Genomic DNA, 16764 nt, shown 5'->3' on the forward strand with positions numbered 1-16764 from the left:
GAGACTTAAAAGACAGATCGTGGGGCGCCTGGGTGGCGCAGTCGGTTGGGCGTCCGACTTCAGCCAGGTCACGATCTTGCGGTCCGTGAGTTCGAGCCCCGCGTCAGGCTCTGGGCTGATGGCTCGGAGCCTGGAGCCTGTTTCCGATTCTGTGTCTCCCTCTCTCTCTGCCCCTCCCCTGTTCATGCTCTGTCTCTCTCTATCCCAAAAATAAATAAACATTGAAAAAAAATTAAAAAAAAAAAAAAAGACAGATCGTTTCCTTTTTGAATGGGCAAGACTAAACTTCGATGTCTGCAGACTCCTCCTTGGGTGACAGAGGATTCAGAAACACAAAGCAGTGATTATTGCAAAAGTCACAACAGTGGTTACTTTGTGGAGCTGAGGCGTCCCTGCGCCTGGGCCCTGGTGCAGGGAGGGGCTTCTGGGGGTGCTGGCGACGTGCTACGTGTTGACCTGGGTGGGGGTTATCATGATGGTCACCTTCGAGCTGGGTTTCTAAACTCAGCACTTTGACATTCAGGCCGGATGATTCTTGGCTGTGTGTGTGTGTGGGGGGGGTGCCTTTAACAACATCCTTGGCCTCCGCCCACTAGATGGCAAAAACAGCTCTTCCCCACGCGGTCAAGACAATTAAAAAATGTCTCCCACATATTGTTGGGTGTCCCCGAAGAGAAAAACCAGCCCTGGTTGGGAATCTCCTCTTCAGTAACTCCGTAAACTATGTACTTGGTTTATGTGGTTTCTTGGATCTGGCTCTGTGTGTGTATTTTTTTTTTTTTTTTTTTTTTAGCAAAAGTATTTTTACTTAAGTTTATTGATTCATTTGAGAGACACAGAGATAGCACAAGAGGGTGAGGGGCAGGGAGAGAGAAGAGAGAGAGAGGGCCAAGCAGGCTCCACACTGCCAGCTGTAGAGCCCGACTCGGGGCTTGAACTCCCAAACCATGAGACCAGGACCTGAGCCGAAACCAAGAGTCGGCCGCTTCACCGACGGAGCCCCCCGGGTGCCCCCGTTTGTATTTTATTTTACAATAAAAGTACTTGTAAATTTCCAGTTTGGGTTTCACGAGGAAACTCCACAGTCATCTACAAAACGCACACACAAACCAACAAAAGGCTACTTTCTTTCTCTTTCTTCCTTCCTTCCTTCCTTCCTTCCTTCCTTCCTTTCAAAGAGCCCATGAGCAGGAAGAGGGGCAGAGGGAGAGAGAGAGAGAGAGAGAGAGAGAGAGAGAGAGAGAGAGAGAATCTCAAGTAGGCTCCACGCTCAGCACAGAACCCAACTCCAGGCTCGATCCCATGACCCAGGGATCATGACCTGAGCTGGAATCAAGAGTTGGATGCTTAACCGACTGAGCCACCCAGGCACCCCAGATTTTGAACCATATTCTAAAGCTACAATAGTTAAAGCAGAGTGGCACTGGGACAAAAAAAGACAAATGCATCTAGAAATAGAAGAAGCTGCCTTTGGAGGGGTATCGTTGTATCAGATAAAGTCTGAGCTGCTCCAGGCGCACGCTTCAGATGTACCTTTCTGCCTGTGCCTCCAGCTCTCCTTCCACCAATAAGCTGACCTCAACAAAGTTCCCCGTGTCTGGAGCTTTCTACTCCTTTGCATGTACAGTTTCTCCCATTGGAGCACAATTCGCTAAGTGTCATGGCTGCCGGCTGCCTCCCTGGACCCTGAAGTTCAGGGATTTGTGTCTCCCTTTTCCTTCTGTCCCATCCTGTCACCCCTTTGCCATATACCTTGCCTTGAAAGTCTATCTCTGCCTGTCAGCTTTGTAGCCCAGGATGGCAGGAATCGTGACCCCCTCAGGGACCTGCACAGTGCCTGGTATATATTAGGTGCTCAATAAATGCTAAATTAATCGGGAAATGGGTTAAAGAATTAAATGTAATTTAAAATCATTCAACAGGGGCATCCAGTTGGCTCAGTTGGTAGAGCATGCAACTCTTGATTTCAGGGTGAGTTTGAGCCCCACATTGGGCGTGGAGCCTCCTTTAAAATATTTTATTTTATTTTTTTTATTTATTGAGAGAGAGAGAGAGAGGGTACAAGTGAGCAAGGGACAGAGAGAATCCCATGAGGGGCAGAGAGGGAGAGAAAGGGAGAGACACAGAGAGAGAAAGCAGGGCTCCCCAAAGCAGAGCTCAAACTCAGGAAGCATGAGATCATGACCTGAGCCAAAGTCCGATGTTTAACCAACTGAGCCACCCAGGTGCCCCTACTTTAAAAAAAATTTTAAAAAAACACACAAAAAACCAAAACTTTAGAGGCACCTCGGTAGCCCAGTCAGTGAAGTGTCAGATTTCGGCTCAGGTCAGGATTCTGCGGTTTGCAGGGTCGAGCCCCTGTCAGCTGTGCTGACAGCTCAGAGCCTGAGGCCTGCTTCAATCCTGTCTCCCTCTCTCTCTGCCCCTTCCCTGCTCGCGCGCTCTCTCTTTCTTAAAAATAAATAAACGTTAAAAAAATTTAAAAAAAATCTTTCAATAAACATTTATTAAGCATCTACTGTATGCCAGGAACACTGGATGAAGCAGTGACCAAAATCAATCAGTCCCCTGTTTTATGATGCTGCCACTTTAGTGGGGGAGACAGATGACAAATAAGTAAACAAATAAATTCTTCTTGTTTCAGATAGTGAAAGTAGCTACCAAGTTTAATAAAAGAGAGCAATGGGAAAGACAGAGACTGGAGAGGGACCCCATTAGGGCTTTAGGGCGTGGGAACACACGGGTCGAGCCTCCAACATAGGAGAAGGTGCCTATGTGAACGTGTTTAGGGAAGAACAGTGCAGGGAGATGGAACAGCTTGTGCAAAGACCCTGTGGTAGGAAAGATCCAGGGTCTTGGTACCTCTCCAAGACACTGGGACATGAGCATCAGTCCTTCTAGCTTCTGCCCAAAGGATCTTCCAAACACACAAATCCCATTGGGTTAGTCTCCCGTTGTCTTCCCATGGCTCCCTAGTGCCCTGTGGATCAAATCCAAACTCCTTAGCCCTGCCCTGGGCGGGACTTGGTTGTCCCCTCCGCCCCGCCCCCTACCTACTCCTCCCCGCCTCCCGGGCCCAGGGACAGTCACTTAGGCCCCGCCCCCAGCCCCGCCCCCCACTCGGCCGGACCAGCACCGCCCACCCCGTCTCACCATTGGACAGCTCGGAGAGCCTCGGGCGCTGGTTGGCTAGAGCGGCCATCAGTTAGGGACCAGGCCTTGATAATCCGTCCCCGAGCTCCGAGGGGGCGGGTTCGGGTGCGGGCGCGGCGGGGGCTGCTGCTTCAGGTAAAGCACCACATTTTCGGGGCCACCGGCGGGGGTTCTGGGGGGCACTAGGGGACGTACCGGGAAGGGGTACTGAGCTTCCCGCCCCTCTGCGGGCTCAGCGCCCCGCGATGGGGCGGGCTGCGTGTCCTCTGGCTGGGACCCCACCCGACACCCGGAGCCCCAGGTGGGCAGCGAGCAGAGCTGGGGGCTCTGGCTCGTGAGATCGCCCTCCTCCCGCCCTTCAGGAGCCCAGTGGGGGGCTTGTTCGCCACCTAGCGCCCCAACAGACTCCGGGACTTTCCCAGCGTCGCTCCTGGAGAGCTTGGGGACACGGGTTCAGCCCCTCACGGTGGACCTGGGTGTGTGTGGGGGCGGGGGGTGATACGGAAACGGTGTTGGGGGGAGGAACGGACGGCCCCCCGGGCCGGCAGACAATGGGTAGCGGATGGAACCGCCCGGCGGGGTTTCCTGTAGGAAACAGCTCTGTCTCTACGAGGCCGTCGTGGGGTGTGTATATGTGTGTGTGTTGGGGGGGGGGGGGGCGCGATGTACCCGAGTACCTCCCCCTCCCACCATCATCAGCCTCCAACCCCTCCTCGGGGCTCTGAGCGTCCCGCCCCAACATTAGGGGGTGCCACCATTCGCGGCCTCAAGCCGGGGAGACGTCCTCTCCCCAGGACCGGGATCCACACTGCCCGCCGAGTCCCCATCGCTCAGGTTCCCTGATCACAACCCGGAGTCCCGAAATAGTCCTTGGGGCGGGAGTGGGGGCGTGTGGCGTCGGCTCTGACGGCCTAATGAGGGGGTCTCAGGCAGAGGATCCGATCTAGCTGACAACTCAGGGCCAGGAGCGGAGAAGAGGGCAGGGCCGCCGCGCCCTCACTCCGCTCAGGCTGCGGCTCCTGGGGGCGCCCAAGTGTGGGCCTGCTTCCCCAGTAGGGAAACGCGCAGGTATAGGCAGGGATGCAGGGTGGGAGGGATGACCCGCCTCGGGCTCTCTGCGCCTGCCCTGGAGGGCAGGGCTGTCTCTAGAAGGCCATCAAGTGGGCGGCCAATGCAGAAACACTGGCAAAATTGCCTGGGTTAAAATCCTGCCTCTCGTGTGCCCTTGGATGGGTCACTTCATATCCCTGTGTCTCAGCGTCTCCACCAGGACAATAGGGGAAAGGGTAGTGATAAGAAAACCTACCTCGGAGGGTTTAGCTAGGACTTTTTTTTTTTTTTTTTAAGTTAATACCCATGAATTGCATATAATAGAGCTGGCCCAGCATGAATGGCAAAAGTATTATTATTATTATTATTATTATTATTATTATTATTATTATTCACCGTTCCTGGAGCACTGCTTTCTCAGCCCAGCTTCTGGGCCTGGCGACTCCAGCTGATTTGCGTCTTAGGGATGGCCCACAGCTGTTTTTTGAGTTCTCAGGGCCTCCTAGTTGGGTGTGAGCAGGTCACTGGAGGAGGAGGCTGACCCCACTGAGTCACCCTGCCAGCGGTGCGAGGCAGGCCCGGACCCCTGAGCTCTGGCCTAGGTTTTTTTCCACCACACAACTCTTCCCTGACAGTTTCCTGAAAACAAGTTGTGAGAGGCACTGGCTGTCCTCTGTGATCACCGGCTGCCCCTGCTGGCCCGCCCCTCTCAACCAGTGTGAGGGGACAGGAAGCAGCTGCTTTGGGACCAGAAGGGCCCCCCCTCCACCTGCCTTAGGGTGGGGCGAGGGAGGTTTCAGGGACCCAGGCTGGACAGAGGTAGGGAGTGGCAGGGTCCCCTCGGCAGTGGAGCAGGGGATACTCCATGGCTGATGGGCGTCAGGAATGCAAGAGGCTGGAAGGGGTGATAGGAAAGGTTCCCAGGGGGTTGGCACATTGGGCACTGTGTCAGGGAGAGGACAGATGCCAGGCAGGCATCTGGTGGTGGAGGCTGGACCGGCAAGGGGTCCCCAGGAGATGGGCGGAGCACAGTCTAGGGGCATTTCCCATAGGCGGTTGATCTAGTTGCCCTGTGCCTTAGTTTCCCCATCTGCAAAATGTGAATGATGACACCTACCTTGCAGGACTGCATGAGGGTTACATTTAATCAGGCAAGGTATATGGCAGTCCAAGCTGCTTTCCCTCCCTCGAAGTTTTTTCATGTGGGCTCTTCATAAGCCCCTCGTTTCCAACCTTGTGCTTTCTGGTTGTCCTTGTTAATTATCACATTAGGTGTGCCCCAATCTCCCTCAGGTTCTTTAAAAAAATTTTTATGTTTATTTTATTTTTTTTTAATTTTTTTTAACGTGTATTTATTTTTGGGACAGAGAGAGAGAGAGCATGAACGGGGGAGGGGCAGAGAGAGAGGGAGACACAGAATCGGAAGCAGGCCCCAGGCTCTGAGCCGTCAGCCCAGAGCCTGACGCGGGGCTCGAACCCACGGACCGTGAGATCGTGACCTGAGCTGAAGTCGGACGCTTAACCGACTGAGCCACCCAGGCTCCCCTATGTTTATTTATTTTTGAGAGAGAGAGAGAGAGAAAGACAGTCTGAGTGCAAGCAGGTAAGGGGCAGAGAGAGAGGGGAGACACAGAATCCAAAGCAGGCTCCAGGCTCTGAGCCATCAGCACAGAGCCCAATGCGGGGCTCGAATTCACGAACACGAGAGGTCATGACCTGAGCCAAAGTCGGATGCTTAACCGGCTGAGCCACCCAGGCGCCCCTCCCTCATTTTTTAAAGCCTCCATCATGTTATCTGAAGAGTCCCCCCAGCCCCATGTCTAGCCACAGCTCTGACAACCTCGGTGCTTGTGGTTCCATTACAAGCTCCCCCAAGCCAAGGGCAGAATCCTGTGACACTCCTAGAGACATCCTAGGGAGATAGATATCCATTGATTTGCGTCCTTGGTGCAGCTAGACCTCAGCTCTCCATCATTCCTACAAGAGTCTCACAAGCAACTTGGTAAACACTCAGATGCGCAATTATATCTTGTTTGCATTCCTCTAAGGAAAAAAGAATTCAAACAGCCCTGTTGTGTGTTTTTTTTTTTCCATATGCAGAATCTGACCAGATGAATTTTTAATGAGCCCATGAAGGGCTTCCAACTCTCGCCTTCCCCTTCTGAAGGTTCACAGCACATCCTTTTGAGCATCATTTCCAATTTTGCCTGGGGGACTGACGAAACTCAGCAGGTCGGAATGACTGACCCTCCCCTGCCCCCATTCCCAGCTCCTCTTGTTTTCTCATCACTCTCCTCTCTTCTTTTGATGCCCTGCTTGCCTCTTCCTGTCCAGCCAGCTGAGGACTGCACCTGGGGATCCCTGCATTCATTCATCCCAAAGTTTCAAGGCTTCTTGAGGGAGCAGAGAGGACAGGACATATGTGTTGGGGAGGGGGGCAGGGGTGGGGGGGGAGGGAGGAGCTCTTGGGTCTATTTACTCTAACTTAGCATGGAGGCTGACTCCAGAAGTACAGCCGGAGGGATGGGGCTGGCCCCATCCTCACCCCTTCTGGGGACATTTTTCAGGGTGTGTCTGACAGCTACTCCAGAAAACATGGCCAAGTTTGCCCTGAATCAGAACCTGCCTGGTGAGTGTGCACGGTGGGATACATGTGTGTGGACAGACTGATAGTTGACGCCCCTATGTAGACACAGCCCTGTGGTTCTCTCCGTATGTAGCCAGAGAGCCCTTGCTAACCGTCCACTGGATAATGTCACGGCCCTGCTTCAAACCTGCCTGTGGCGTGCCCTATCGCATGTCTCATATAATCCCAATTCCTCATGGTGGCCCAGGAAGCCCCCCACGATTGGGCCCCAACCCACCTCTCCTACTCCTTTCCTTCTCCCTTTTTTAACTCTGTGCCTGACACCCTCACCTCAGCCTTGCTGTTACCCCACCCTGCTCGCTATATCCCAGGGCCTTTGCTTAGGCTGTTTTCTTTTAGGAACCTTCTGTCCCCAGCTGCTTCCTCATATTTCAGGGCTCAACTTTTAAGTCCCTTCCGCAGGAAACCTTTCCTGATAACTGGAGCCAAAGTCACACCTCCCACTATTCTCCATTTCACCTTGTTGTTGTTATTATCATTATTGCCCTAAGCAAGCACCATTGGAATGATGTTTATTTACTACAAGAAAGCAGGGATGTTTGTGCGTCTTGTTCACTGATGTGTCCTCAGCGCCTAGAATAATGCTTGTCACATAGTAGGTGCTCACTAAGGGTGGGATCGCATGACTATTTGGTGCAGATAGGCATTTGATCCTCGGGCACGCGCGTGCGCAGTGGCAGGTGTGCAGGGTCTGGTGCAGGCGGAGCCGTGGACTGTCGCGGGCGGGGGGGGGATGCATCTGTCCAGTCTGTCCCGGGTCGTCCGCCTCCCCCCAGCCTGACGCCCCCCACACCCCGTCGTGCCCGCAGACCTGGGCGGCCCTCGCCTGGGCCCCGGCCCCACCGCGGGCGCCCGCAGCCCGAGCTCGCCCTACTCAGTGGAGACACCCTATGGCTTCCACCTCGACCTGGACTTCCTCAAGTACGTGGAGGAGCTGGAGCGCGGCTCCGCCACCCGCCGCGCCCCGGGCCCGCTGCCTGCGCGCCGCCCCAGAGCACCCCGGGCTGGCCTCGCAGGCGCGCGCAGCCCAGGCGCCTGGACGTCCAGCGAGTCCCTGGCTAGTGACGATGGGGGAGCATCGGGCGCGCTCTCCCCGGGCGCACCCTCGGGGCTCCTGCTGCAGCCGCTGTCGCCGCGCGTGCCCGTGCGGAACCCGCGCGTCGAGCACACGCTTCTGGAGACGAGCCGGCGGCTGGAGCTCGCGCAGGCGCACGAGGGCGCGCCCAGCCCCGCCCGCGCCGTCCCGCGCAGCCCGCGTGGGTCGGGCCGCAGCAGCCCCGCCTCCAACCCCGCCCTCGCTTCTCCCGGTCCCGCGCAACTGCAGCTGGTGCGCGAGCAGATGGCCGCGGCTCTGCGGCGCCTGCGCGAGCTCGAGGAACAGGCGCGCGCGCTGCCGGAGCTGCAGGAGCAGGTGCGCGCGCTGCGCGCCGAGAAGGCTCGGCTGCTGGCTGGGCGCGGGCAGCCGGAGCCCGACGGGGAGGCCGAGGCGCGCCCCGACAAGCTAGCTCAGCTGCGGCGGCTCACCGAACGCTTGGCCACCTCCGAGCGCGGTGTTCGCGCCAAGGCTAGCCCCTGGGCCGATGGCCCCGACGGGCCGGCTTCCAGGCGCAGTGAGGGCACGCTCGAGGTCCCCGATGCGGTGGCCGGGACGCCCGACGGGGCGCCGCAGACGCAGGAGGCTGGCGCCCAGGCCGTGCCGGAGACCCAGGACGCTAGGGCCCAGGCAGTGCCGGAGACCCGGGAGGCCGGCGTGGAGGCGGCCCCCGAGACCCTCGAGGCAGACGCGTGGGTGACCGAGGCGCTGCTGGGGTTGCCCGCCGCCGCCGAGCGCGAGCTGGAGCTGCTGCGCGCCAGCCTGGAGCACCAGCGCGGGGTGAGCGAGCTCCTGCGCTCCCGGCTGCGCGAGCTGGAGGAGGCCCGCGAGGCTGCCGAGGAGGAAGAGGCGGCAGCGGCAGCCCGGCCCCAGCCGCGCGATGCAGCCACCCAGACCCCGTGGGATTGTGCCGCGAAGGCCACACAGACCGAGATCCCCGCGGAGGCTCCTCCCCTGACCCAGGAGAACCCGTCTGGACCTGCGGATGGGGACAGAGTCGCGGCCCCCGCGGGTGAGTCCCAGCCCCTAGCTAAGCCCTGGCTTGACGGCTTCTGGGCTGGGACTCAGTGCCCTCATCTGACCCCGCCAGGCACCCTCAAATCCATCATGAAGAGGAGAGATGCTACACCTGGCGCCCAACCCAGCCCCGGACCCAAGAGCCTGCAGTTTGTTGGGGTCCTCAACGGAGAGTGAGCACTTTTCCCCTCCCCATGGCGACATCTGCAGGGACGTAGGCCGGGGTTCGAATCCTGGCTCTGCCCCCTCACTCGCAGTGTGGTCCTGGAAGGCCTCCGTTTCCTCACACGTAAAATGGGGACAGCCACTCCCACCTCGCAGGACCCCAGAATGAGCCCACCGGGGAGGCTCAGCGGATGCCTCCCGCCCCGCCCCCCAGGTATGAGAGCTCTTCCAGCGAGGACGACGACAGCGACAGCGAGGACGGTGCTGCCGATCCTCCAAAGAGCAGTTCCTCCGGCTCCGGGGACGACAGCGGCAGGGAAGTCCCGGACCCCGAGCCCGAGCCGGAGGCAGAACCTCAGCCGGGTGCGCAGGGGAGGTGAGCGGCGTTAGGCACGTGGAGTGGGGGCAGCGGGGACGGCTGCTTCCTTTCCTGTGCCCCGCGCCTCCCCACCCCCCGACCCAGACCCCTCCAGCGCTTCTCTCTACTTGACAGGTGCGAGCTGAGCCCGCGTTTGAGGGAGGCGTGCGCAGCGCTGCACCGGCAGCTGAGCCGGCCGCGCGGAATCGCCCGCGACGGCGTGAGTGCCCACGAGAGCCCTTCATGGGTGGGAGTCGTGGGCCCCATCGGGGCCTCCCCTGACGCCCTCTTAGGGAGCGCGTGGGGTTTCCTGGAGTTGGGGGGCCTCAGGTTCCACCCCTTCGCGCCGAGACCCCCCCTGCTCCCCATCCCAGGCTCCTCAAAGGCATGTCCGTCCCGGGACAGCGCTGAAGTGTTCCGTTTCCCCTAAGGGCCCGCCCCAAGCCCTGGCCCCACTCCCATACCCGCCAAAGGCAGGCGCTCACCGCCTTCCTCCACTCTAGGTTCTCCCACAGGCTCTCTTCCCAGAGGGGAGGATCCCTGCCCCCTTGAGCCTGGGACCCACACTGGCTAGCAGTCCCTCTTCCAAAGGGGTGTGGCGCCACCGACACCCTCAGACAAGCAGCGACCCTTCCTGCCCGGCCGGATTCCCGGCCCCCCTCCACAAGACCTGGACCGTCTCTGACGCCTTTCCTCCTGTCCCGGCAGGGCGCGGCGCGCCTAGTGGCCCAGGAGTGGTTTCGGGTGTCGAGCCAGCGGCGCTCTCAGGCGGAGCCCGTGGCTGGGGTGCTGGGCGCCGTGGCGCGCCTGGGACCCGAGCTGCTGGCCCACGTGGTGAACCTGGCGGATGGCAACGGGAACACAGCCCTGCACTACAGCGTGTCCCATGGGAACCTGGCCATCTCGAACTTGCTGCTGGACACCGGTCAGCGCCTTCCTCCTGGGGCACAGGATCCCCATGTCCTGGGCGGATTGCCAAGGGCCTTTAGACCTCTGCATCCTCTGAGCTGTGCACGGGTGGCCTTTCACTCTGGGGGGTGCCAGGATACAGGCTCTGGAATTAGACCTAAATCTAGAGGAATCACTTAGTCTCACCAGCCTCGGCCTCCCCATCTGGGAAACCGGGAGGCCACAGGGCCCTCCCCGGGTAGTTGTGATGACACGGGTACCTTAGTGCCAGGCGCACAGGCAGCCAGTCAGTGGTCCCCATGCCTTCTGTTCCTGAATCTCCAGCCCTGGCCCTCTCCTGTGTCCAGCCACCTGCCTCCCCAGACTTGAGGGGAGGCCTTCAGGTCAGGGCTCTGAGCACCCACCCAGGCCCGGCCACTATGCCCTCCTCCACCCCCACATCTCGCATTGGCTCTGGTTCACACATTTTTATCACCTGCTCGTGCTTGCTCCTTACCTGCCCCAACTTTCCCCCTCTGGAGCTGAGATGTACACTTCTGGGTTGTTGCTGAGCCCACAAGACCTGTATTGAGAGCCTACTAGGTACCAGTACAGTGCTGGGGTGGGGGGCGGGCCACCCACATACAGCTGCTCTCCCCATGGGACTCAGAGCGGAGGGGACAGTGGGCAGCACACAAACTGCCCACCAAGAGCCCTCCTGGGGACCATCCTTCAGGCCCAGTGTCTGTTGGGTCCTGCCTTTGGAGGCTTCTCACTCTCAATGCAGGCTAAGGCAGGTCCCACTGTCCCCTCTCCCACCCCACCCAAACAAAGATCTGTCCCATCCCTGAAGATCTTGGTGACCTGGGGAAGGGCACAGTTGCTCTGAGCTACACAGGGAGCTGGAGCTCAGGAGGGGGGATGATACATGATTTGAGAGTATCAAGATACTCTCGATATTCCCTGGCATCTCCTGCCTAAAAGGGGGCTGGGGACGGGGGCTTCGGCAGCTGGCAAGGAAGGCACAGCTCAGTCACAAGAAGCCCAAGGCTTCATGGACCCTCTTTATTCCTTGCATCACACTCCCCCCCCCCCCCCCGCCCCCAGCTCCCAATGCCCCAGACCTTGCCCTATACCTTCTACTTTTCACACCAGACATTCTCTCTGCCCCTGTCTGCTTGCTCCCATGTCAACCTGGGTCTTCCCTCCCCTAGGACCCTGTCCTCAGTGTCCTCCCCGTGTAGGGGCTGTCTCACCTCCCTGGAATGCAGGGCCTGGACAGGGCTGTGTATCTTTGCTACTTCTCTCCACTTAGAACTTTCCCTGTTTCTCCCTCAACCCTACCTTGCAGCCTCTTATTGGTCAGTCTGCTACTCTCTCCACCCCTTCTGGCTTCTCCCTCCTAGGAGGTCACATTACTCGCATTTTCGTCCCAGGCCAGCTCTCCTTTGCAGGCTAATCCACACCAGTTTCAGCATCCTTATGGAATATTCCTCTCGCCTCCAGGCTTCTTGGTTCCTTGACCCCGCTTCTCCCTTCATCTTGACCTCTGCCCTACGTCAGCCTTATACTTGTAAGGTCACCCGGAGATCTTGATGTCACTGAAGACGACGCCCCCTCCACAATCTCACTCCCAGCACCCCTCTTCTCAGCTCTCACCCGCCAACATTTTGGTTGCCCCAGTGGCTGGCCCTAACAACCTTGGCCCTCACAGGACCATTGGCCATTGCTCCCTCATTTCACTGTCCTCGCCCAGTCTCCTTGTCCACCTTCTGTCATTTACTCCTTTATGTCCCCTTTCAAACTCTTGTGGCTCTCCTTCACCTCACCCTACCTCTCCATCATGGCACGCCGTAGACCCTTGGGTGTTGGTTGAATCAATGAGCAAGCTCCTGTGAATGTATGGGTGTGAGTGCGTGTGCTGTGGAGAGAGGGTGAGTGGAGATAGACTCAAGATGATCAAGTAAATACATGACATAATTAGATAAAAACCACAGTAAGACATAACTAGGGGAGGAAGGAACTAGGATCCTTTAGCTTAGGAAGGCCTCAGGTGGGAGGGGAATAGAGAGGGTAGAGGAAGTTGGGAGGGTGCCCTGGTGCCTCCAGAGGCCCCACTCTGGTTATTTCTATGAGCCCCTTCCCACCCACACACTCCACTGGGGTCACAGAAGCTTGTGGAAGCAGTGAACGCCTACACAGTACGCCCCATACCTAGGGAACCCTCTCTTACCCCTCACTGTGCACCTCTTCCCGAGCTGTCCTGGCCTCATAGAACCTTCTGAAAGGTGGGAGACAACCACATCAAACAGCCACTCTAGTAACCACGCCCCAGAGAGGTGCTGGGAAGGAGAGGCCGGGATGGGAATGGGGTGATCCCAGAGGAAATAGAGCCAGCGTTTGTGTTCAGCTCTGAAGGGTAGGCAGCAGTGTTCTTTCCCTGGGCTGCTGCAACAGAGCAGCTCAATGTGGCTGGCTTAAAAACACGGAAATTTCATTTTTTTGTAGTTCAGGAGGCCGAAAGTCCAAAATCAAGATTGGCAGGCCTGGTTCCATCTTAGGAGCTCAAAGCAAATCTGTCCCAGGCCTTTTTTCCCAGCTGCTGGTGCTTGCCTGCAATCTTTAGCAGACTGTGGCTGATGATCTCTTCTCTTCATCATCACATGGTCTTCTGCTTGTCTCTCTCTTCTAAGGACACCAGTCATACTGGATTAGGGTCTACCTTAAGGACTCATCTTAACTTGATCACATTCTCAAAGACCCTATTTCTAACTAAGGTCACATTCACAGGTACAGGGTAGGTAGGAGTTCCTATCTTTTGGTGGGGGGTGGGGGGACAGAAGCCAGTCTAACACAGGCTTGGAGAAAAGGATTCCACAAGGAACAGAAGTTAGGGAATAGCCTCAGAAGCCATAGTGGATGATGGCCTGTATTCCAGAAGCAATGGGGAGATATGGGAGGCTCTTAAATGGGTGACTGTGCCAAATTTCTCTTGATCTGCTGCATGCAAACAAGTGGATTCAGACACCAGGGTGGGCCAGTCGACATAGTTCTCTAAGGGGGCAATGATGGTGAGTTGGTGGGCGGTAGCCGTGAAAATAGGAACATCAAGTTTATTGAGCACCCACTAAGTGCCAGGTGTTCTAGGTACTGGGGGGATATAACAGAAAACCAAACCAAGTCCCAGAACCAGTCTGAAACCAGAGATTTGAGCAGAACCCTGAAGGGGAGGGAGGGAGCCTCAGGGGCCAAGGGAACAGTAAATTCAGGACCCAGTCATGATGGCAGGCCTGAGGGGAGGAGAGTAAACCAGGCTGGGCTGAGGGTGTCAGCTTGTTGGTTGATGGACTCCCTCCTCTCCCAGGGGTCTGCGAGGTTGACCGCCAGAATCGGGCAGGCTACTCAGCCCTCATGCTGGCCGCACTCACCTCTGTGGGGCGAGAAGAGGACACGGCTGTGGTTCAGAGGCTCTTTCACATGGGCAATGTTAACGCCAAGGCCAGCCAGGTATGTGGACCTGTCTTTCCTGGCTCCCGGTCTGGGGGTCACTTCCACTTGGGGTTTGTCTCTGACCTCCTTTTCTCCAGAACCCTCCCCAGCCCTGTCCCCTTCTTCCCCACCCCCCAGACAGGACAGACAGCCCTTATGCTGGCTATCAGCCATGGCCGCCAGGACATGGTAGCGGCCCTGCTGGCCTGTGGGGCAGACGTGAACGCACAGGATGCAGACGGGGCCACAGCACTGATGTGCGCCAGTGAGTACGGGCGCCTGGACACCGTCCGCTTGCTGTTGGCCCAGCCGGGCTGCGACCCGGCCCTTCTGGACAACGTGAGCCACCACGGGGCTGGTGGGGGGCTGGCAGACTACCCGTGCATTGGATCAGGGACCTGACTGCTCGGCTTGTTCCTCAGGAGGGCACCAGTGCCCTGGCCATTGCCCTGGAGGCCGAGCAGGAGGAGGTAGCTGCCCTGCTGCATGCCCACCTGAGCTCCGGGCAGCTGGACTCCCCGGTAAGTGCGGCCCCTGGCCCTGAGAAACAAAGCCTCGCAGCTACATGCTGGGTCCCAAGATGGTACCGAGTGTGCCTCAGAGAAGAGGCCTCCATTCCTGCTCCCTTGGGGAAGCAGCCAGGATTGGGGAATCCGGGTTTGGATTCATGCACGTGGCTGGGGTCTGATGTTCAACCTGCCAAATACCTGAGAGCCACACCTCCACTTTACAGGTCATCGGGTGATGGCCTGAGGCCTCCAGAGGGGAAGTGACCTAGGGCCAGGCTAGAGTGCTCAGAACTAGCTCAGACCTTCCTTTGTCAGCGGACTCCTGTCGCTGTCCCCAAGGAATAAGGGATCCTCTAGCATTAGGCAGGGAGAGGAAGGGGGTGCGGGCTCCCTGCAAGCCAGAGTTTGCCAGCAGCCCAGCGGCAGGGAGGGAGGGCCGAGCTGGAAGTAGAACGCTCAGTTTGCCTCCAAGTGGAAAAGCTTATTCTTTTTCAAAGGCAAGTGGCAAGCTCTTCTTAGTCCTTAATTAAACTCATGCAATCAGCTGCCCGCCCCTCTATTGGAGCTGTGGGGAAGGAGGTACGGAGATCAAGCCCCTCTTCCTGGTCAGATAGGGCAGAGGCAAATTCAAAACCAGACAACCTGGCTCCACTGTGAAGGGTGGGGTTCCTCCTTATGCATGATCACAGTGTGGAGGGGTAAGACCTCCATCAGGTTAAGCATCCCTGTGTATGAGGAAGCGTCCTGCCCACAGGAGACTGACCGGACCCCTTCCCCCATCTCTCACCAGTCACCCCTTGACGCCCCCGCGGCTGTGCCTGGTGAAGGAGAATGCAGTGACCACAGAGAAGACCCTCAGCCACAGTGAACGGCCTGGCACCCTGGACCTGGACTGGGTGCAGGGGGGATCTTTCCTTTCTTCACCCCAGCCCGTGGGGGCACAGCAGGGGCCAGGGTTTGCTATCCAGATGCTAGCCCTGGGCCAAAAGAAAGGCTTGGATGGTCAGTGTTCCGGAGGGGCTCACCTTGGACCAGCAGGATGAGACGGGCTGAATGAAAAGTGACAAGGCCCCCGAGTCCACCCACTCACAGAATAAAACATTACTAACTCAGCTTGTGTCTTGTTTTGGGGACACAAGCACATAGCTCCCACACCCCAAGTCTTCAGAGAACAAAGGCAGGGAGAGGCCCCCACTGGAGAGTTTTAGAAGTCCAGTGACAGCCCAAACGAGAACCCAAATTTACGTACAACATAAACGCTTTATTAACAATCGCAGATCCATCCCCGTGAGACAAGTGGTCGACCCAGACAGCCTGGACCCTGTAAACAGACCCAAACATTAGATACTGATGGGGTACCCAGCAACTGATAAAATCCCTGCCCCCCACCCCAGCCTTGCAAATCTCAGTAGATCATTGTACACCCCCCACCCTGAGACCCTCACCCGTGGATTTGGTGAAGCCTTCCTGCTACCAACAAGGGTCTAACAGGTTTGCTGCTTCCCATCCCAGTGCTGCACTCACCAGCCACAAGTTCAGCGCAACCTCCGAGCTTCTCGCTCTGACTCCAAGAGGGTGAGCACGTCGCCCTCACGCACAGGGCCTTTCACGTTGCGGATGATGGAGCGGCTCGTGTCGTCCATGAACTCCACGCGCACCTACGGGGCCCACCAGAGGGACGCGAAGTTAGGACAAGTCAGGGATGGGCACCGCGTGGTAGGCAGCAGACTTCAATACAGAGGGCGTGTTGGGGCCAACCCGGAGACACTGAGAGGACTAGGGAACTGCGTCTGGCAGGCAGAGCTGAGCCAGGACAGAAGCCGAAGACAGTCAAGACGTGGAGAACAAAGTTCTCGAGAGACTAAAACAGTAGGGACAGCTGTAGCTCAGGTCCTGCTCGGGGCGGGGAGCACACTCAGAAGGGCATGGAGCCACAAAGAGCTCGCTGAGACGGCCCAAGAAAGAGGAACGTCGGAACCCGGCGAATGAGGTTGACGGAGCTCAGACGTGGTGGGCAAGGCCCTAGTGAGGGCTCGGACGCTCCGGGAGCCCTTGGGATATAAGGGACTTCTGATCTCAGAGTCCAGCCGGCATGGCAATCATCAGGGCTCAGCCCGGGGCGCCCCCACCCGCGCTCGCTCACCTGCGTGCACTGTCCCTGCGAGCCGGTCCTGCCCAGCACCTTGGTGACCTGGCGGAAAGAAACTGGGATCAGACCTGCCTAGCCCTTCCCCCTATCCCATCTTTCTTCCCCCGGGCCCCCAAATCAGGACCCCCACCTCACCCTGGCCAGTTTGATGGGCTGCACACGGCTCGTGTCCATGATGGCGGCGCGGCGGCGGTCGGGCGGAGAGGGGTCACGTGCTCCGAGAAGAGCCTTTATACTACATAGTAG

General features: G+C 57.8%; 2 protein-coding genes across 2 annotated transcripts; one reads left to right on the plus strand and one right to left on the minus strand.

The window, feature by feature from the left end:
- The first annotated feature begins 3235 nt into the window (after positions 1-3235).
- KANK3 (KN motif and ankyrin repeat domains 3) lies at positions 3236-15481 on the plus strand. The gene is made up of 12 exons (XM_047850393.1): positions 3236-3288; positions 6304-6435; positions 6771-6832; positions 7660-8955; positions 9034-9133; positions 9340-9501; positions 9619-9703; positions 10192-10408; positions 13736-13878; positions 13999-14199; positions 14283-14381; positions 15160-15481. The coding sequence occupies exons 3-12, from the start codon at positions 6799-6801 to the stop codon at positions 15235-15237; spliced, it is 2415 nt and encodes an 804-aa protein (XP_047706349.1). The 5' UTR covers positions 3236-3288; positions 6304-6435; positions 6771-6798; the 3' UTR covers positions 15238-15481.
- A 128-nt stretch (positions 15482-15609) lies between these two features.
- On the minus strand, positions 15610-16758 carry RPS28 (ribosomal protein S28). The gene is made up of 4 exons (XM_047850512.1): positions 16654-16758; positions 16513-16560; positions 15894-16027; positions 15610-15690 (listed from the first exon to the last, which is right to left on the minus strand). Exons 1-3 carry the CDS (start codon positions 16690-16692, stop codon positions 15905-15907), a joined length of 210 nt encoding a protein of 69 aa, XP_047706468.1. The 5' UTR covers positions 16693-16758; the 3' UTR covers positions 15610-15690; positions 15894-15904.
- Positions 16759-16764: the final 6 nt, after the last annotated feature.

The sequence above is a fragment of the Prionailurus viverrinus genome, chromosome A2, assembly GCF_022837055.1.
Source record: "Prionailurus viverrinus isolate Anna chromosome A2, UM_Priviv_1.0, whole genome shotgun sequence".
Lineage (NCBI taxonomy): Eukaryota > Metazoa > Chordata > Mammalia > Carnivora > Felidae > Prionailurus > Prionailurus viverrinus.